We start from the raw sequence: 21,444 nt of genomic DNA, 5'->3' as shown, positions 1-21,444 counted from the left end.
GAGTATGCCGAGTGCACTCTATTAGAGGAAGTATCTCTCGCCTTTGTAGTGGTGCCAGCAATGAAACGGAGAACTTCCCATCTTCATGAATGAGCGCTGCGAGCTTCAGAGCGGATGCGCCCCCCGGATACACCAGTGCTCATTCGTGTATTTTACTTTTGAGCACTGCATGAGACAATTACAAGCTGCTACATAAATTTTCAGAGCAAATTTTCAGTTATCTGATTAATGAACTCTACACAATGACAAGTTTTTTTTTTCTAACTGCAGATTTTCAGAGAAAATTAGGAGAGTCTAAATTTAAGGAAACATCTTTGTGTGCAGGAATATGTACAAATAAGAGAGACAAGCATAAAAACAGCTTTCACAAAACAAACATTTTATATTTTTTTGCTTTCCACCATGAGCAAAGAAAGACCAACTATGTTATATATCTGAAACGAGTCGTATCCAAGCCTCAAGCCTAGTCTTTAGTTCAGTGCAACTCTTGTCATCAGTGTTATCAAGAAAAAGCACAAGACGCCTGAGCACTTGCGTCTGTCCTGGAAATACACAATCCGGAGCAGCCACTTTGAATTCCTCTAGGCGAATTTTGCACAACTCGACTTCTTCTTCCAACAGTGATTTTGACAATTCATCTTCAGCTGCACTTGTCCCTGTCGTAGAGGACCTCTTCATTTGGACGTCTGATCTCCAAACAAGCAAATTCTTCTCAGCTATGGCAAGTCTATTGGTTAAGTGTTCCAAGCAGGCAATGGTAGGTGAAAGCATCAATGAGGAAATACCCTGTACAAAAGAGCTGCGTGCACTCGTTGATTCTAACTGATCACATACATCTACGAGCGCATCACAAAGATAGAGCAACAACAACTCCCTGCCTGGATCTACAAGTGCATTGGTGTCGGTCACCAATGTGCTGAACATAGACCAAAGGCTTTGGCATGATTGTGGACAATCAAAACCCTTAGCTTTGAAATCAGTAGCTACATCCAGCTCATCGAAAAGCAGACAGTGACTAGGATTAATGTCCACCTTTACTTCTCCTGTGAAGGTACTGTCAGTCACTTTTCCACAAAAGAGGAGCATGCACAAGTCAGCAAAGAGCTTGCGATCATATGTGTAGGCGGCCGACAGTGCCCTCGCAAAGTAAAGCTTCCACTGGTCTGGGCTGAACAGTGCAATGGCCAGACAGCCAGCCACATGAAACAGTATGTGCTCCTTCGTGTCATGCAAGAGTACTATTCTTGAAGCATGCTCTCCATAACCAAGCAGCTCACTTAGCTCTGTAAAACCAAGTATGCTAACTAAGGTGTTGTAGCCATTGCTTTCATAGGCTCTCAGTATGGAGGACAGGAAAGTGGTAGCAGTGTTCTTACGGCTGCTCCACAATAACTTGCAAGTGCTGTCTTCAGTCTCGACAGTATCCCCCTTTTCTTGACCAATTTCATCAACGGCTTCAACAAGAGCTTTATGTAGGTGAATGAAAGTTAGGAATGCCTGGCTCTTTTCGAGCTTCTCAATGAAACAAATTGTTTGATCCCATTCGTTGTTGGTCAATGAGGACTGCAGCGCTGACTGAAAAGCAATTTCCATCTCCGCCAACAGGCCACTCTTTCTTGCTATGTAAGCAGCTGATCTGAGTGAGTGTGGGTCTCTTCGGTTCATCAGCGAAGCAACTGCTTTGTCGGCATTCCCGATGGCAAGGTAACACTTGGCGGCCTGCTCGAAGTTGCCAACTCCTGCCGCTCTCTCAGCCCACGATGCATATATCTTTTCAACTTGAGGATCATCGTCTGGAAGGTGTGCCCTAGCAATAGCGAGGGCTTCACGGTGCAGGCTGTTTTCGCAAAGGAGGTTCAATGCTTCTTCCACCTTGTGACAGGCCAAGTAGTAAAGCACAGCACGGTGGTGGTCTCCTTCACTTGCTAGCTGGGCAGCGTACCGCTCGCACATTTCAAACCACACACTTCTAGACAGCGACGGTGCTTGGGCTACCAGGCTGTCGGTGAGGCGCCGCTCCACTGCTGCCTCTCGCAGGGCTGTAGCGAGGTCCCCCTTCCACGTCATCATCTGAAATGCGTAGTCGAGGTTGTGCTCCTGCTTGTGGTGTCGAATCTCCTTGTCCAGAACTGACAGTGCACCAGACGCATCAGTGTACATGCCAAGGTGACTGTGCTCAGAATCAAGTTCAATGGGATCTCCTTTATGCTTTGCCAATACGTCAGCTAGGTACTGGGCATCATCTGACCGGTTCTCTTTGGGTAGGTTCTCATGCTGAGAAAAGCATGGGAAGTAGGACTTCATGGTCTTTGACTTCTTTTTTGATCCGCTTGCTGACGAAGCCTTGCTTGAAGATTTCACAGGCACCGTGCCAGTGCTCTGGCTCTGTGCACCAGCTGTCTCCGCAGCAATTTTGTGTTCGCCGTTAGAAATTTCACCATTGACACACACTTCAGCACCATTGTTCGCTTGGTCTTCAGTTTTGGCAATGTTGATGTTCCTGTTTTTGTCATCTGCCTTGGCTTTCGAAACTTTCTGAGGCTTGACAGGCTGTTCGGAGAGTTTCCAACACCTGACGATGTTGTCTTCCCCTCCACTGAAAAGAACGTCCGAGTCAACAGGGCTCCAGCAAACACTGAATAAACGCCTCGTGTGACCTTGATACGTTGCAACAAGTTGTGCTTTGTCAACATCCCAAACCTGGACCGTTTGGTCGAATGAAGCAGACGCCAGCAGATTTTCTCGAAAAGGGCTCCATGCAAGTGACACAACTTTGCTACTCTGCCCCGAAAACTGCAGGGTTGGCTGAAGAACTCGGTAGATGCTGGGGTTAGGTTTCTCGAGCCGGCTCAAGTCAAAGACGGATATTTTGCCATCAGTGGACGAAACAGCAAGCCAGTACATCAAGCGGCTGTTGCAGTCAGAAAATGGTGCCTTACAAGGATGCCATGCCAGACAATCCGCAGGCTTTCTTTGCACTTCAAGGAGAGCAACCTTTTTTAACAGTGGGCTTCCACAACTCTTGAAGAGCTCTACGAGGCCATCGGAATTGGAAAGTGTCAAGATGCCAAGGTCCTGGTTGAAAGCTACACAGACACGTTTGGCATGTGTCTTATTTTGGGTGGGGCTAAATAAAATGCTCTCAATATCTGCAGCATCCTTGTCAAGCTTGGAAAGCCTGTGAATTTTCACCCTGCTATCATCACATGAGAGCACACATGTCTCAGGAGATGCTCCTTCACTGAGAATGAGGTCCGCCCAGCAAATGGCGTAAGTTGTCCCCTTGTGAAAGGTTTTGGACACAGTGATCTGCCGTGTATTGACATCTGCCACACAGACTTTACCTTCTTCGGTACCCAGTGCCAGGATAGCTTCCTTTCTGGGGTGCCAAGCAACTGTGCGGACCCTATCTTTCTTTCCAACAGTAAGCACCTTGGCACTGTAGGGGTTTGTGACACAGTCGGTCCGCCAAACCTTGACGCTTCCATCGCCTGCACCAACAGCAAGTGTGGCGCAGGCGAAAGGCGAAAATGCGAGGGAGTAGATAAACCCTCCGGCGCATGAAATGCAGTACACGGACTTCTTGGTCACAAGGTCCCAAAAGATGATGTTTCGATCTTCCGATGCGGAAACAACGTACATCTTTGTTCCTTTCTCGGTGTCTCCAACGATGCACACATTGTAAACTGATGCAGTGTGCCCGCCCGAGTCCGCATCGTGGTCCATAAACGTACATCCTTTCGCTGCATTAGGATCACAAATACACACATCTCCAGTGATCGACGAGGTAACAATCCTCTCCACGCCTCCCGGAATCCAGCAGGCGGCTATCCATTTGTCCCGAATGTCTGCACTTTTGCCCTTTTTGGATGACGGAACTCTGAGCGATGCCAGAAGTGTTTCTCCAGCCACGTCCCATACCTTCATAGTGCGATCGAGCGCAGTCGAACACAGGCGAAGCGGGTGCTGCGAAGGGTCCTCCCCAGGGATAACGTTCCAAGATAACGATAGCACCATAAGGCTGTGTCCCTTAAGCTTGTAAATGACATTGCTTCCCTTCTTAAGCCCTTGTACGACGATAATGCCGCTGTAGTAACCAACTGCGACGACGTCTGGATCGGTCGGATGACAGCGCAGAATTGTTATCTCCTTCTCCTGCGGTCTGCCGCCTGCTGGCGCGACGGTTCCGGTCATGAGGTTCCACTTGAGTACCGTGCTGGCTTTGCCGCTGAAGACCACGGATGTCGACAGCGTGCCTCTCCAGTCGGCGCAGCATGTCGAAGAGTGCGACGACACTGTGTGCTTAACGGCTCGCGCTTTCACATCCCACACTTGTACCACGCCGTCGCTGGTGACGGTCAGCAACGCGGGCACCTCGTCGGCGTCGGCGCGTTCGCTGCGACAGAACATGACAGAAGAAACTATTTCCGTACTTGGCGCCGCCACCACCAGCCATTCTTTCAACACGGGCACGCCATTCCTGGCGTCGAGCACGACAACGGTGTGTTTGGCCGCGTAGCAGTAGAACCCGGAGTCGCAGCCCCCTGTTGCAAAGGGTTTGTACCAGTTCGGCGCTGGGGGCATGCACAACATTGTCCCGCTGGTAGCAGCCTGATCCATAAACGCGTTTCACTTGTTCCGTTGTAAATTAAACCACAGGGGCGAACGCCGATTTCGTGATTCGTTCTCAAATACCTAATCCGCTTTTACAGACAAAACGACATTTTTACGTTTTTGCCGTCACTGAAACAAGTGGTTCTCCCACAGAACACCTATGCTCTCCGTCATACTCCGACACTCGTGTATGCCGCCATATTTTAAAGTCACGTGATCCGTAATGCAGCAGTGCGAAGACGCGGGATCATTCCTCACCTGCGGCAAGTTGTTTCTTCATCCCCTTTCAAGTCCATTAATTTATAATTTATTTATTTCAATTAGTAAGTACAAGTAATTTCCTCCGTGTTGACCTTGGTGTCTTCGTTTGTCGGCTTCGTATGATATGATTGATGAATATCGGGCACCTCGGTTACCCCCTTTCTTCTCGTTCGTACAATAATTATGACAGTTTCTTCCTCCATGTGCAGCACTCATGGTTAGAGTGTAATAGAGTGGGATTCTTTCTCACTATATTAGTCAGAAACTTTATGCCTACTTCGGCCATCTCCCGAGTGTTGGTACAGCCGTGCCGCTTGTCTCGGAGGCCATGCTTCACACCTCCCAGTCCTAACCACATACAGGGGCTGTAACGAAACGTTCACGACGTTCATCTGAGGGATCGCCAGCCATTTGTGCGCAGGCGCGAGTAAGAGCAGGCGCGAGAAAAAAAATCTGGGGGCTTTTGCTCCTACCATAGTCCTTCCATCCATGATGTGTAAGAGGAATCTTTAGCTCGGGCCCAACTCCGACGCGGCCTATTCAAATACACGTAAAACGCAAAAACGTTTTTCTGAGATAACCCCTGGACCGATTTTAGTGAAGTTTGTTGCATTTGAGAGAGAAAGTTAAATTCTAGTGACTGTTGGAAGCGGGATTTCGATTTATGTCCCGATTTTTCTTTAAAAGATTTTCAAATATTCGACCGTTTGAAAAAAATGGAAGCACGAAGTTTACAAATTCATAGCTCTGCATGAAGAACAGATATCGCGGTTCTGTAAACGGCATCCATTAGATCATTCAAAGCGGGCAAATTTGTTATGTCATTTTGCATTTTACGTGAATTTGTTACGTTGGTTACAAGGGTTCTGCAAAAGCTGTATTTCCATATCACTAAGCTTTTTTTTTTTTCATATGTAACATGTCAATTTTGTCCGCTTTAGATTTACTGTTAGATGCGATTCACAGAATTGTATTATCATTTTTGCTTGTTGAGTTACAGAGTTGTAAACTTGATAGACTCATCTTTTGAAGATTTTCAGTTTTTGCCAACTATTGCTAAAAAATTGACGACCTAAATCAAAAATCCGAAACCAACAGTCACTAGATCTTAAGTTCTTTTTTTTTTTTTAAATGCAACAGACCTCGTCAAATTTGGTGCAGTGGTTGCCGAGAAAAACGAATTCTCCTTTTACATGTATTTAGATAGGAGCACTCGAGCTAAAGCTTCCTCTTAACGCGTGTTGTAGGCGTTTGTCCCTAGGCGTGCCGGCATTGCGGGGTGGGGTCGAGTTTAAATTGGTTACGCTCGGAAGCTGGCTGCCGGCGCCCACAACAACGTTCAATAATCGTCATCTGTCTTGCACGCGTTTCCTTTCTTTAACGCTACAAGATAAGCCCCAAGGGGTGTAATTTTGTTTAAGAGTGTATACATAAACTTTGTATGACTTTGAAATTGAAGCACGGTTTAATTTATCATCAAGGTACGCATTGTTCTGCAATTCTGTTCTCGATTGAGCGCATTATTTATTTATTTTTTACAACAGCAGCAAGAACCATACATGCACTTATATAAAAATACTCATCAAATATTTATGGAAATAAAAATTTTTTATTGCGAGAAAGTGTTGCGCCTTTGAGAGGAATGCTGCAAGTGTCGTCTGCTATGACGCCTGCTTGCGGCGAACGCGAGACTTTTCACGCAGACGACAGGCACTTGCGAACTCTCTCGCTCTTTCGAAAGGCAAAGGCTACGTCGGCTGTCACAATTGTTGTACATCTTCAAGTACTTTAGGCGCATCTGCTGCAGTGCTATCTGGGACGCTTGTGGCCTTCTACAAGTATGCTTCATTGCATTTTATATTGACGTACCGCTTCTTCTGAAGCGCGCGCCAGCAGCTATGGCGTGGCTTTGCGCTTACCGATTTTGCGGCAGCAGGCTACAGCCAGGAAGCAGCAACATTTCCTACTACAAGTTTTTGTTCTCAAATGTCCTGAAACACATTTCAATGAGCACATAAACGAGCAATGCGTGATGAAGCCCTCAATCAAATTTCATTGTCAAGCCACTAGAAGTACAACTGTCTATGTAGTAAGCAAAATGAGTTATACAAGCAGTCAGCCTTCATTCTATTGCACTCTGCATCAATAGTAGGACAAAGTTACTGGCAAGTTATTAAAAACCCAGCACATATGTGTGCAGCTAAACTTTACAGCTTTAAGGCTTGCACTGCAAATATAAGCATGTACAAGAAGCCAAGCAGCTGCAGCATACAGGAAGTTGCATCTACATACTGACCACGCAAAGAGCGGCTGAACGAAATTTGTTACGTGCAACGGCAAGAGACAGGAAGAGAGCAGTGTACGTGGGGCAAACGGGGGAAGCCGATATTCTATTTTTAAGAGAAAATAAACGAGCTGGGAAGGCCATGTAATGTGTAGGGCATATAACCGGTGGACCGGTAAACGCCGGCCCGATCAGTCAACCCAGAAGGAAGCAGCAGTAGGTGTACAATTGCTACGAATTTTAATGAAAGCCCCACTTAAGCTTATTAGTAGGCACACCACGTTTTCTACGTGCTTTAAAGGTTCTAAGCATAGAACATGTACGTAGTATTGTGCTTGTATCAGTAGTGGCGTAGTTTTGCTCTGCGGAAGATTGATAAAGCACGTAATGCTACAGCGTCAACCTAACACACTTAAAGCAAGGTCAAAATGGTGAAAACACGTTCTTTGAACGTTTACAATGCCGTCGCTTTCTCGTCAGGGCATCGCCACCACACAAACATCGGCCCAGCCGCTGGGCCAGCGCGCTATCGCCACTTCGAGCAACAGAACAAAGGCCTGAACAAAGGCCTCCAAAATCTGTAAGTGGTGGCGCTGGCTAACACTCCCAGGGTTCTACAAGGAAACATAAATACCCAAGAAAGTGGACGGGGAAACGGCGCCGGCGGTAGCTCAATTGGTAGAGCTATTGGCGGCGAGACGGAGTCGCCATCTATCGGAAGCACCTCGATGGCGTAGTATGAGGAATCACGCGGCGCGCTCCTCACAGGTTTTGCTGTCAGCGCTCACTGAAAAAGCACAGAATCGTTTACAGACGCTATCTCTTTACCGAATACGTACAGTGAACTGTACTCTCCTGAACCGGCTTCTTGCACGAAAGGTAGGTAAACGCTGAGAGCAAACTATGTGAAATTTGTTCTTATAGTGTTTGTATAACTAAATGGAGCGTAATAGAATGAAGCCTCAATGCAGCGATCGCACAGATTCGCAGCGACCGACTGCGCGTCTGCATGCTTGTCCGAGCACTGTTTCGCTTTCGCCGCGTGCACGTTCTCGCACCATGTCATGAGCTTTAGGTCGCAGGCTATGAGCATTTGACAGTATACAAGCAACCATTGTTGCGTGGGCGCTATCAGAGTTGTTCAAAAATAATTTCATTGTAGAGACTTCGACGCCTACGGGGACTGTGATGTGCCGTCGCGACGATTCAATCTTTTTTTTTTCTTCTAAATTCTTGGACGTTTCAACATTATTTCTCGAGTTGCGTCGCACTGTATGTTTATCGGTGTTCTCAGCCTGCGATTTCCCGCTGCTTCTTTTTTTGTAATCCAGTGCATTAATTCATAACACAAACATGACCACATATGCCATGCTTTCTGTTAATGTGCTTCTTACCGCTCCCTTTCCAGTCCAGTGAACTTGGCAGTATCTATAGCATCGACAAGTTCATAGACCAAACCGTCATGACATTAGTCGGGCGAGCGTCTCAGTGCGCGTTTTCCGAACATCGCAGACCCAGCGCCGTACGTAGCAGAAATCTTCCTCGCGTCTTGCTTGCTGCGTACCCGAATTGTAGCCAATGACTGTTTGCCGGTTTTTTGTTTCGTGAGCCAAGCTTCACGCAGCTTCTTGTCCTGCGGCTACGTGTGAATAAGGCTGACACCGGGCTCCGTTGCGTACGTCCGGCACTGCGGCACCGAGCAGTAGCCTACCATGTTGCGCGCCTTCAAAGGCTGCCACTACCTATTGTAGTGCTTTCAAGCGTTGTAAAGGAGACACTCGAAGCGGGAAAATCTCGCCACTGAATGAGGACCGCAGCGTACGAGGGAATTTAAACTCTCGTTTTCAGCTCGCTTCGGCGCTCCCGAAGCAGCCGCCGCAGCCGCTATGTCCACGTGATCCCTCAAAGCACGTCACGCCGACGGTGGCGCCAGCTTTTCCAGTGGTGGAGCTCGAGCCCTAGAAGCTTAGCTTCTAGGCACTATATAGTAGAGCATCGCACGCGAAATGCGAAGGTTGTGGGATCGTTCCTTACCTGTGCGAAGTTGTCTTTTAATCCACTTTAATTTTTATTAATTTATCGTTTCTTTATTTCATTGATTAAGCACACGTAATTTCCCCTATGTTGTCCTTGGTGGCAGTGTTTGTTGGCTTCTTATCATATGACTAATAAAAATCGGGCCCCTCGGTTAACCCCTTTCTTCTCTTTTGTTACATAACGAGGGTCTGGAATATGGCAACATTGATGCCTTCAGGTAGCATGTGTGGGTTTATTGACCGGGTTGCCTTCACCCAAAAAGATCACGTTCTCGTGACGCCATTGGCAGAAAGGATGTTCCACGTCCGCCGCCAAGGTCTGTGAGTGGTAGCGCTGGCTAACACTCCCAGGGTTCTACAAGGAAACGTAAATTAGGGCTGTGCATGGGCTCGGGCCGGCCCGAAAGCCCCGGCCCGGCCCGCGGGCCGGGCTCGGGTCATTTGGAGATTCTCTTACTCGGGCTTGGGCCGGGCCCGGCTTTCTATGTCTCGGACGGACCGGTCGGGCTCCCCGATCTCGACTGCGTACCTTATGCGAAAGTATGCTTGTCGTCTCGCATATAGGTACAGCAGGAAGTGCAATGTATTTATTCATCAAAAATGAAATCTACAGGGACGGGAGAAAAGTACAAACGCTAACAAAAGGCAAACGAAAGCTAGCGGAGGCTCGGAATGCGTTTTCGGTTCTGTGCGCGCGCTGCATCTGTATATATTCACGATTTTGTCATATGAAATGCAAGAGTTCAACATTATAAGGTCAATTAACTAAACTGATTTTCCTGATATTGTTCCTTTTTGTGTCGGCGTCGCCTTATTGCAGGTCGGGCCGGGCCTTAACCCGGCCTAAGGCCGAGCCGGGCGAACTCAGGCTTCTTTAGCGTCGGGCCGGACCGGGCCGCCTGTGGTAGTGTAGGGCCCGGGCCGGGGGCGGGCTCAGAATTGCGGCCCGTGCACAGCTCTAACGTAAATACCGAAGAAAGTGGACGGGGAAAAAGCGCCGCGATAGCTCAATTGGTAGAGCATCGCACGCGAAATGCGAAGGTTGTGGGGTCGTTCCCCACCTGCGGCAAGTTGTTTTTTTCATCCATTTTCATTTCAGTTAATTTATCGTTTCTTTATTTCTTCTCCCATGTTGTCCTTGGTGTGAGTGTTTGTTGGCTTCTTATGATACGACTAATAAAACTCGGGCCCCTCGGTTAACTGAAGAGCTGAAAAAGTAGTCTTCTGGTTTAGAACAAAGACAGAGAGCTTTGCGTCGCACTGCCTCACTGCGGGTCATAGCCAGTATAGTAACTCCATAGACCTCAGACTCTGCCCAGGCGGCGCTGCGGAAAAACCCGTCACCAGCGCCCCATCGGAGCCTTGGCGCGAATTGAGTAGTGCAAGGAGAGCTGTCCGCAAGCGAAGGTGCACAGGCCACAATGGACCCTTCTCTTTCGTTTGTGTTGAGGCACGGTTTCCTAAAAATCAAGGACCTGGAAAGCTACTTCCGCCCATCCACGCTTCGGTAAGGAAGGAAAGGAAGTACGTGTACAATATAAAATAAAGTCTCAAGTGTTATTTCGGCGTGCTGCAACTTGCAAGTACAGAGAGCATCAGGTTTGTCTATAAGCATATCAGCATAAAAATCTAAGCATTTCAGATTCGTTCATATTGATTATGTCCTGAACACAAGACTTAAGTATCTCCTATAACTTTATGTATTTTATCGTAATGTTTTGTCTCGCAATTATTTACAGAGAGTAAATCCTTTCATAGCCTTTTCCAGGGCAGCAAACAGAAAACGTTTTCCAAGGCAGCAAACAGCGTGCGATCATAACGAAAGTAAGCTTCCTACAGTCCCTACGCGCTGCATCTTTCTTTCTCGCAGGAGCTACAGCATCGCTCAGTACCTTAATTTGAACTTTTCGCAGACGCTTCGAGCAACAAGCGCGCACAAATAAATGTAAATAAACGCGACATTTTTTTTCTTTACACACGTGCGTTACTTCGCAATTACTCATCCAGTGCTCCTACAGCAACTTTATTGCTCACATTTGAAAAACACAGTCGAGTAGGCTCAGTACCTTGCGAATCGTGCTTGTTGTATCTGCGCAAGACATGCAAAATACCGAATGTAGAAATGAGCTCGCGTTACAACGATGCTCTATAGCAGGATTTTGAATTCATAAACGAACCAAAATGTTTGGTTAAGCTGACCTGCCAAATCTCTCCGTTCCACTCGTTGAGTCAAGCGGAGGCGGACGTCTGTTAAAAAGTGTAGATATCGATGGCACATAAGCAGGATGGTTCGCAACGTTGTTTTTTCTGTTACCAACTAAGTGGCGGCTGCAGTTTCTTAAGTTTTCGCTTGGTCAACACGGTCCTCCATCAGGGCTACGCAACACAATTACAGAAGAACAAGATTGTCGCACTTTCTCATGCGAGCCGCTGTGTTGTGGGGAATGCAAGTAATCCGATTACTCAACAGGTTGAACGGCCCGTATCCAGCGCTCTCGCCTTTCCCCTTCATACGATCGCGATGGAAATCGACAAAACTGAACGTTGTTATTCCGTCCTTCACGTTCATGGCAATTTACAACACAACAGTAGCGTCGATTGCGGCGTTTCTTCGTAGCGCGCGGAGCTATCGCGGTTGCCGTCGTTCCCGCCATCAGTCTGAAGAGTGAGCCAGCAAGCGCTTAATGGCAGTTCGGCGGCGCGTCCGACTAGCGTAGAAATTCATATAGCTCTCTGTCTGGGTGTTAAATGCGCAATACACCCGCAATATGGACCAAAATCTAGTTAAATCGTTGTTTCGCAGTCGCTAGCTGCATAGGCAACTTAGCAAGGGAGTCGGGCTTCGCACTACTCAATTACTGCCTCTTCGCACCGGCAGGTGGCGCTACGCGTCTTGCAAAAAAAAAAAAAACCACAGTCTGACGTCCATGGTCGTAGCTAAAACCCCTACATCTACGCGCCACCGCGTGTATGGAGGGGCTTTAGTCATAGCAATTGCGCTTGGAGCGAAACCAAAACTGCCAAAAATACCTGTAGACTAATTAGCTAATCAACAAAATACGAATCCGCAGCCTGTACTTCCCATCATTCCTATGATTGTTAAACCAGCCTTCTGTGGTTAAACGATCGCAGCGCCAGGTTTTTCTCTAATTTTAAGACCCTAACCGAAACACGTTACGGTGCCATGTTTAGAACCTTTAGAACATTAGCCTTGAAATGGTATTATGTGTTTCAGACTTCTGCAAGCTCTGTCAGCGCTTGTAGTACAAAAATCTATGGGCACTTTGCTGAGCGAACTGCGATAGGCGAAAGCTTATGTATGACTGCCTCTGTTGCTGTTGTCTGAACTGTTCTGCGAACGGACGCCGCTGTGGCCTCGAGCATGGGATGCAATCACTAGCCGTATGACTGCAAGGTTTGTCGCCGATGGGTGCTCTCCCACCTCTCCTTGCTGCCCTTGCCGGTGATCGCCGCTTTCCTGCGTCCACCCAGTGGTCCACCACGGACTGCGCCCTGACACTCATGAGCCACTAAAGGCTTACGACCTTACGCCTTAAAACATGACCTTTGTGACTGGCTTTTGTTACTCCGCCGTCGTCGTGATGCCTTGTGTAGACCGTAGTTTCCAACAACGTAATTATTGTATGAAACTCTATGGGCTAAACAATGTTTTTCATGATGTTAAGCGCTATCCAATATATCCGACACAGTTCGTCGAGATCAAGCGCGCTGCGCCTTTGAAAGAAGATTTTGCGCTCACCGACGCACTGTTCTTGCTGAAATTTTACAGAAAGATCGCATTTTGGAGTCTATGTCGTTAGTACAACACTTGGCACAGTTAATTGCCAGGTTTTAAGGAAAACGTGCAAATTTGCCTCCGCTTATGAAGATGCGAGCTGCTGCCGCGACGGCGCAAGCATAACCTTGTGTCGCCGCCTGCCGTCAGCTGCAGAAATCAGCGTTTCAGTGAGGGCTGCCACGTGTTGCCCGCTCCTGGAACATGCAGCAGCTTTACTCTTTGGCGGCAGCCCATAGAATAAAGAACCAACTGCCCTGCCCGAAACTGCTGAAACGCTGCTTTCTGCCGCAGAAGTATGTGCTTAACCGTCGCGACAGCAGCTCGCATCCCCAGAAGCGCAGGCCAATTTACATTTGTTGCTTAAAAATCAGGCAGTTAACTGTCGATGCCAAAATGCGATCGTTCTGCGAAATTTGAGAAAGAACAGTGCAGCGGCGAGCGCAGAATCTTTTTTGTGACGAACAGCTCTGGGCCGTCCAGCAGGTGTTCGGGGCGCTCGAAAGGCAGGGACCCAGGCGACTTCGTAGATGACGTAGGCTCTCGTCGGTGCTCGTCGGGGCGTGCGAGCGGCCAACTGCAGGCACAAATAAAGTTGGCTCCAATCCAATCCAATTTTCGAACGCGCGCAGCGAAATATCCAGGGCCCTGTTTGTGCAGATTTTTCTATTGGCGCAGGGCCCTAAACCAGTGGCGTTAGGACCCCGAGCACCCCGAGCCTGCGCGCCTACTTTGAAGAGCGTTGTCTATAGTCAGATAAGCCTGAAAAATGCCGGATTACTCTCGCGCCTCCGTGCTTAAAGAGGTAAGTTGTCTCCGCGTTACGTGGCGGCTGGTATCAGTGGTTTGCTTTCGCATGCAGCAGTTCAAGTCCTTTCTTGTGCATATTCGCGCAATCTATTATTCCACCAGATTGACAGAAATGAAGCACTGGTACAGGATTACCTTTATCAGTTGGATCAGATAGAGTCGAAGCTGAGGCGGTTCACACTGTCGGACTCTGAAAGGTATGCTCATAGAGATGTTCGGAAGTTTGGCTAAAGGTGGTGAGCGCAAGGAAACACGAGGACAAAAGAAGGCACATTGGGCGCACACGAACTACTAGCAACAATGATCTTTTAATTCCTTCGCCGAGCCGTGCTTTTTGCCCACGTGCTTCTGCGCTCAACCAGAGGATCGACCACCTTTAGCCAAGATGTACCGACAAGCCCACATAGTGATGCGGCTGAATATGCTTCTTTGTTGTGAACTGGACAGTCTCATTCATGCCAGTTCAAATATTTTGTGTTGCATTCATCAATTCCTCGTGATCTTTTGTTTTTTATTCTTACCTTCACCTACAGGAAGAAGCTTGAAGATGAGGTCACGTCCCTGAAGTCACAGCTAGACACATTAGGTATGGCTTTGATGATATTCATTTCATTTATTCGTTACAGATTTTGTTCATCGTGCTTGGTGTTGAATCTAAGCATGGTAACATAAAATGGAAGGCTTATGCGTTACATAATATACCAGAAAATATACGGTAGACACCCGTTAAAACGAATTCGAAGAGGCTGTGAAAACATGTTCGTCCTAATAGAAGTGAAAAGAAGAGACTCAAAATGTATTATTCCTGGTGCGCCCAAATATCGACGACGCAGAAATTACAAATTGAACAGCATCAAAACCAAAAGGCAGATGCTAAAAGAGACATTTATTGGCTTTGCATGTTACAGAATATTGCTTTCCGCACCCCATATATATTAAGGAATTTCTACTTCTCGGCACTGTGCAGACTTTTGCGCTGTCACAAAAGCCAACATTTCACCAAGCTTGCCAAAGAATTCTTTAATGTCCCTATGTTGCAAAAAATGCACAACGTGATGCGCAGTAGTAGAACAAGCAATGTCGCTGAAGCCAACGTGAAGTAACATCCCTGTGTGACTGATTTCTTCAAGCCTCCATCTTTATGTGAACTTCTGCCTTGTTTTTTAAAAAAATGCACAAACTGAATCAGGGCATTATCAGATGCGTCACATGTGAATACTGCTGTCTCCTCACGATAGTTAGCTTTAAAGGGGCACTTCAAGGACCTCCTCAATTGTGTTTTTTTGTGTCAGTCCTGCAGGTTTCCACATCATCGTTGACTCCAGCATAGCTATTTGTGTTCACAGAGGCACCATTTGCTTCTTGTGTAGCTAGCAGAGTCTTGTATACCAAGTCTGCCAATCTGGACCTCTCGCTGAGCCAAGTTCTAGCAGGCTTCAGTGGCAGCCACGGAAGTTTGGTTTAATCAAATTAGCAGTTTGTGTTAAGAGGAAGCTTTAGCTCGGGCCCAGCTCCGACGCGGCCTACTCAAATACATGTAAAACGCAAAAACGTTTTTCTGAGATAACCCTTGGGCCGATTCTAACGAAATTTGTTGCATTTCAGAGAGAAAGTTAAATTCTAGTGACTGTTGGAAGCGGAATTTCGATTTATGTCCTGATTTTTCTTAAAAAGATTTTCAAATATTCGACCGTTTGAAAAAAATAGAAGCATGAAGTTTACAAATTCACAGCGCTGCATCAAGAACAGATATCGCTGTTCTGTAAACGGCATCCATTAGGTCATTCAAAGCGGACAAATTGGATATGTCATTTTACATCTTACATGAATTTGTTACGTTGGTTACAAGGGTTCTGCAAAAGCTGTATTTCCATATTACTAAATTTTTTTTATTTTCGTATGTAACATATCAATTGTGTCCGCTTTAGATGTACTGTTAGATGCAATTCACAGAATTGTATAATCATTTTTCGTTGTTTAGTTACAGAGTTGTAAACTTGTTAGTTTCGTTTTTTGAAAATTTTCGATTTTTGCCAGTTTTTAATAAAAAATTGACAACCTAACTCAAAAATTCGAAACCAACAGTCACTAGATTTTAAGTTTTTCTTTTAAATGCAACAAACCTCGTGAAATTTTGTGCAGTGGTTGCCGAGAAAAACGAATTCTCATTTTACATGTATTTAGATAGGAGCACCCAAGCTAAAGCTTCCTCTTAAGCGTATGTCTTTTGTGTTGGGAATATTGGAAACAAACCAAGTGTTCACACACGGTTCCTCGTATCTGAAATGCTGTAGTTCTTTAGTGTAGCATTAGCATTCTACTGATGCTGCCTGCCACAGACTGCACTTGTATTGTTGGGTGGAACTGGTAATGGTAACAGTAACACCTAATACTCTGATAAGGTTATCTCATGCAGAAACAACTAGCACCTTTTATCAAGAACCATCATTGCACCCTCTATGCCAATTTGACACACTTCTTTGACCTATGAAAGCAGTTGCTCTCATAGCTGGAAGACCACATGTTTTACTACATAGTGTTAGATATCAAAATTCACTTTAAACTCCTTAGATTTATAGTTGCATCACTTGTAGAAATTTGGTAGTGCTGTGGAGCTCAATGGGCCCCGAAGAATAACAGTTTCAAGGGAAAATACATATCACTGACGTGAAGACTGTTCACAACTCGGTGAAAGATGAATCCTCAAATTGTTGCAAGCCCACAGCAGTAGTAGCTGTCAACTTCATATGCCATCATTTATTGATGTTACCGTGAGCAGATAGAAGGAGAAAAAATGTATTGTTGATTGCAAAACCCCAGTCCAGGCCCATAAGAAAAGTGGGTCTGTAACATGATTGACTGAGATATTCGTACAGCAGAGTTGATACTTCTTTCCCCCCTTTTTTTACACTTTCCATATTTTTGCATTATGGCGAGTAACAGATGTGAACTGCGTTTCAGATGATGGAGCACAACTCGTCAACAGCTGACACAGAGCTAGCAAAATAAGTGTTTTTGTTCCCCATCCAAGCACATTCTGTTGCCTTGTGTCTGTTGTTAAGAGGAAGCTTTACCTCATGAGTTGCTATTTAAATACATGTCGTGTAATGGATGAATAATTTTGCTTGGCATCCACTGCACCAAATTTGAGGAGGTTTGTTGCATTTAGAAGAAAGAGTTAGAGCCTGCCTCCTGTAAAGAGTAAGCCTTTTATTTAGGTCAGGAAAATCATAATATCAATGATAACTGAAGCATAAAGCTTGATATGCCCTATCAGTCTTTTTTTACTTGACAACGCAGAAGGCTTTCTCAGTGCCTTCACAGCAGTAGCAGTTCCTCTTAACCAGTTCATCATCATTCATCCCAGGAAGTTCATCATTCATCACAGTGAAGCCAGGGCACATTGTTTTTCTATCTATTAGCCCACTACAATTTCTCTTCCATCTGTTGTCACTGTTGCACTCTCTAATTCTCTTTATATATATTTGAGAATCAGCCATGTATACCATTTAGGAGTGGGGATTTCTTATTTTTACAGAGCTTATTGCATTCTTTATCCAGTAAGATATAGATAGAGTCGTTCATTTTTGGCTAAAATCCGATAATTCAGAATTCTTGCTCCCTAAGCAAGTTTTATGAAAATCAGGTTAAGGCTGATTTTTTTCCCTAAGTTTATTTTTTCATAAATTATACTAATAAATGCAGGTGTTCAACATCTAGCGATTGCTGCCCACCTTATGTGTGGAAGTGGTCAGCTTATACAATCTTATTAATATTAATCATATATGCTTTCTTATCGCTTATAATTTAACTCGCGCAGAAACTAGAAATATAATATTGACACGTGTACATGTTTACCTTTCTCGGATGACCATGTTTCACCGCTTAACAAATGTTATCACACAGCGCAGGACGTGCCTGCATGTATAGGAAGTTTCTGGAATGTTATCGATGGTTCCATCTGCTGTCTGTCACCGAACCTTGTGTAATCTGATTACACATATGCGCAACGCGAATAGTGTAGAACTTTGTGGAAGACACACGAGTCCCATCGATTACTCTGGAACATTCGACGACTGATGTATAAAAGCTGACGCACTTGACCCGCTGATCAGATTTTTGACGATCGCCGACCGTGTTCGCCGCTATCGTTGTGTAGCCTATTTTTGTGGGCACAGGTTCGCCCAATAAAAGTTAGTTCTGTCTTTCACAGTATTGCTACTGTGTTCTTCAACGTCACCACCATGTGACAATATATTTAGCACTTACTGACCTTTTGTTGCCCTTTTAGTAGCCGCATATGCACGAATACAACAATGGGCCATTGCATTGCATTGCATTTCCCACACGTTGCGTAGATGTAAATTGTAGTAATGAGCCAGCAGGCGAAGGAAGCGCTGACATTACTCTGCATTGCGCACGGTAGCTGTGACGTTGAAAGGACGTTTTCTCAACTAAGGTACGTTCAAATAAGGGAGATAGATGGGCTGGCATTCCATTAATTTTGTTTCAAGGGCATACCGTGCGAAGGAGTAGAACCGTACGACAACGGGGAAGGATGAAATGCCCGATAGCTCTTGGATGGACATCGAAATGCTCAAAATGCACATGATAATGTATGTTGACAAGGGCTAGTAAGGTAAGGAAAAGCATGACAGCTGTTGTGAAGCATGGCCATGTGCATTACTATTTGTGCTTTTTTCCCTTTCCTAAAGAATGTGCGGAGACTAAAATAAATTTGGGATCGCCAAGAATGTTTCCATTTCCTCTATTTGTTTATGTGGTTTCTTTTAAAATTGTAAGTAATGCCTGCCAGTGGGAATTTGTATAGATAAGCTTGTAACATAAATTGCTAGTAGTTCTCTTTGTCATTATAATTTCCTGTGAGTGATGTATAGATTAAAATTTTGTGTCCAAAATGAGATTACTGCCCGTGTTAATCATTTGTGAAAGATACTAAGGGAATTCAGAACACTGGACTCTGATTTCTCCTTGGTGAACCTCTTTAAAAATCACATCAGATGTTTACCTCTCAAATTAAAAAAAAAAATAAAAAATAAAAATAAAACAAGAAACGAAGCACCCGAAGTCTGAAGTGTAAGATATAACAATAAAATAAAAACAAATAGGTGTTTTTAGGAAAGTATAAATTTGGACATGTTTGGTGATATGATTTTTTCAAATGCCAGCACAGAATTGCTAGTGGTATTCAGTGAAAGTGTCTAGACAATGTGAATGGTTTAAAACCTGTAGATTTGTATGCAGTTAGGCTTGTGAATGAAAAGTTAATGCATGCATTGGTACCAAATTAACACCACAGTTTGGGGTGTTTCCCAACAATTAAAGAGCCATTGTCAACCCCTTGTTCCCCCTTGTGTGTACATACCCCTGGGCTCCCTCCAACACCAATATTAAAGGAGTTTGGAAATCATGTTCACTTTTCAAGTTCAGCTTAAAGGAATACCGACATTGAATTATTTACTTGTATGTTATTATTTTAGTTAAATGACGATCAAAGCCCTGTAAACCGTGGAGCAAATACCGTAAAGCATTGGAGCACCCCAAATAATTTATAATTCTCGTTTCTATGAACCAGATTCAGTTTTGGTATCTATACAAGTGGATGCATCATAACGACTCGATACAACAGCTAGCTCTAATCTTGTGACTGCAGTGGCTGCCACATACAAGTACAGCCAGAGGAAATGTACACAGCACTTTTGTTTATTTCTTTATGAGAAACATCATCATACCTAGCCTTACTGCTACACAAAGTCAGCAAATCTTGCTGTTTCATGACATCATGTTAATGTCAATAATGCCGGGGCTGGCATTTAAAGACCAACCTTAAGTGACACTAAAGAAAGATACTAAACTGAGTTAGACGAATAGATAATCCATCTAGAAGTCTATCATTGTTTTGTGTGTGCCAGTATTGTGACCAAAGGTCCCACTGCTGCTCCTGAACTTGAGTCGCCTACACTGAAATATACAATTTCATATAATAGGTACCATAGTCTAAAATAGGTGGCACAATTCCGTTTTTTTCTTTTCTTCATCATTTTCTCGTTTACAAAAGCTTTGATCTTGCTACGATTGACGAATTCATTACAGAAGTTTAAGCTTTCAGCCTAGCTTGACTCAGTATCTTTCAAGTGTCTCTTTACTATCAAATTAAATGATCTTTTAAGCGTTTCCCAATTTGCATACTTGCTAATTATCACCCTTGCACATCTGAGAAGCGTCTGATAGAGATTTCACAACTTCCAGAATATGTCAGTACTTCTTTAATAAAAGTGTGCTGTATATTCAAGAAATTGAAAAAAATCTCTAAAGCCTGCTTGGTTATCCAAGAATTTAAATAAATGATGGGTGTCTAGAAGTGTCACTACTGTAGTAGAGCAGAAACTTCATCTCAGACATGCTGTTAGCATGAAAAAGCTTGACACTAATAACTTTTCTTTTTAATGCGAAAGCATTATATGCCCCATTACACGAAAATACGGTGGTGGCATCGGTGGCGTGACCGAGCGATGGTACCAAAAATGGCCTACGCCGCAGAAAGTTAAATGCTCGGATGCAAAAAAGAAATGTTCAGATTGATGTCTATTTCTCAGGCAGATTCCTGAAAACAAAGTAAATTAATGGAAAAGTAAATTAATGGATTTGAAAAGAAAATTTGGTACCTTTCGATCTGGATGGAAACCGAACCCGGGCTCGGAGGTGTGAGATGAGCACGCTTCCTCGACGGCACGGTGGCTCCATGGTTATGGCTGAATAAAGTTGTGGCTACTGCATGCGTCATTGCACACGTCATGTCGCAGCCATCTGGCCGACTAAAAGTGTGGCTTAGTGCATGTATCATTGGGCACGTGATAGCGCAGACAATGGGGAGGAAGGAGGTGGCACCATATCATGAGTGCGTAAAATAAAAACATTTCACCAAAGACTATAATGCTTTCGCATTCCCACACGTAAGCAGTCTTAAGTGTGTCTGCTGAATTTGAATGAAAAAGCGTGATGCTAATTATTTTCTTTTTTGTTTCTTGTAGAGAAAGAGCTCACCGGCCTGCGGAAAGAAAACCGTAAAAGTATGGCGATAGCCGCTTGCTTGTTTATACTGTTCCTCATTATTTACTACTTTCTAATTGTAAAAACAATAACTGGATAGTGCTTCAATTGTAAAGTATTAATTGTACATTCCAGTCTTCCCAATTTTACACTGTAAACTGTGTTTCTGAGCAGAATTAAACAACTTCAGCATTTGTTGCACCCAGGGTGTCTGTTGTGCCTGTGTAGTTCGCACTTGCTCAGTGCCAGGGTCTGGCTAAGGAGCCGCATGGCACGAAATAGCCTGCATCACCATCGCCTCCTCTAATGGAGGAGGCGATGCCATCGATTATAAGTAATATGTTAGTTCCTTAAGGTGAGAGTATAGTCCAGCGTGCCTGGCAATGCATGGAGTGTGCCTGGCAATGCATGGCGAAGTCGGATACGTTACACTGGCGGTGCCAGAATCGCCGAAAATGTGCACCTGTATTGTACGGTGCATGCATCGTGGCCTGCAACACCACGGTGATCAGCTGTTGCCACAGTGCATGCACACAAGTGCACAGAAAGTGAGTGCTTTTTCCTTTGGCAGA

At 45.0% G+C, this 21,444-nt stretch overlaps 2 protein-coding genes across 2 annotated transcripts; one reads left to right on the top strand and one right to left on the bottom strand.

Annotated features, from left to right (window-relative positions):
• Positions 1-362: 362 nt before the first annotated feature.
• On the bottom strand, positions 363-4,834 carry LOC126532999 (gem-associated protein 5-like). The gene has a single exon (XM_050180182.3). The coding sequence runs from the start codon at positions 4,618-4,620 to the stop codon at positions 427-429; it is 4,194 nt and encodes a 1,397-aa protein (XP_050036139.1). The 5' UTR covers positions 4,621-4,834; the 3' UTR covers positions 363-426.
• Positions 4,835-13,273: 8,439 nt separating this feature from the next.
• On the top strand, positions 13,274-21,073 carry LOC126533000 (coiled-coil domain-containing protein 167-like). Its single transcript, XM_050180183.3, has 4 exons — positions 13,274-13,796; positions 13,904-13,998; positions 14,335-14,387; positions 20,854-21,073. The coding sequence occupies exons 1-4, from the start codon at positions 13,761-13,763 to the stop codon at positions 20,970-20,972; spliced, it is 303 nt and encodes a 100-aa protein (XP_050036140.1). The 5' UTR covers positions 13,274-13,760; the 3' UTR covers positions 20,973-21,073.
• The last annotated feature ends 371 nt before the right edge of the window (positions 21,074-21,444 follow it).

Source organism: Dermacentor andersoni, chromosome 7 (genome assembly GCF_023375885.2).
Source record: "Dermacentor andersoni chromosome 7, qqDerAnde1_hic_scaffold, whole genome shotgun sequence".
Lineage (NCBI taxonomy): Eukaryota > Metazoa > Arthropoda > Arachnida > Ixodida > Ixodidae > Dermacentor > Dermacentor andersoni.
Note: the sequence above shows the minus strand (reverse complement) of the source record. Positions and strands in the feature narration are given on the sequence as shown.

Excerpts from the sequence above, each read along its gene's own strand:
- LOC126532999 (XM_050180182.3), bottom strand. The coding sequence starts at position 4,620 with ATGGATCAGGCTGCTACCAGCGGGACAATGTTGTGCATGCCCCCAGCG.
- LOC126533000 (XM_050180183.3), top strand. The coding sequence starts at position 13,761 with ATGCCGGATTACTCTCGCGCCTCCGTGCTTAAAGAG. Across the intron at positions 13,797-13,903 it reads GCGCCTCCGTGCTTAAAGAG|ATTGACAGAAATGAAGCACT; the intron begins GTAAGTTGTCTC and ends TTATTCCACCAG. Across the intron at positions 14,388-20,853 it reads GTCACAGCTAGACACATTAG|AGAAAGAGCTCACCGGCCTG; the intron begins GTATGGCTTTGA and ends TGTTTCTTGTAG.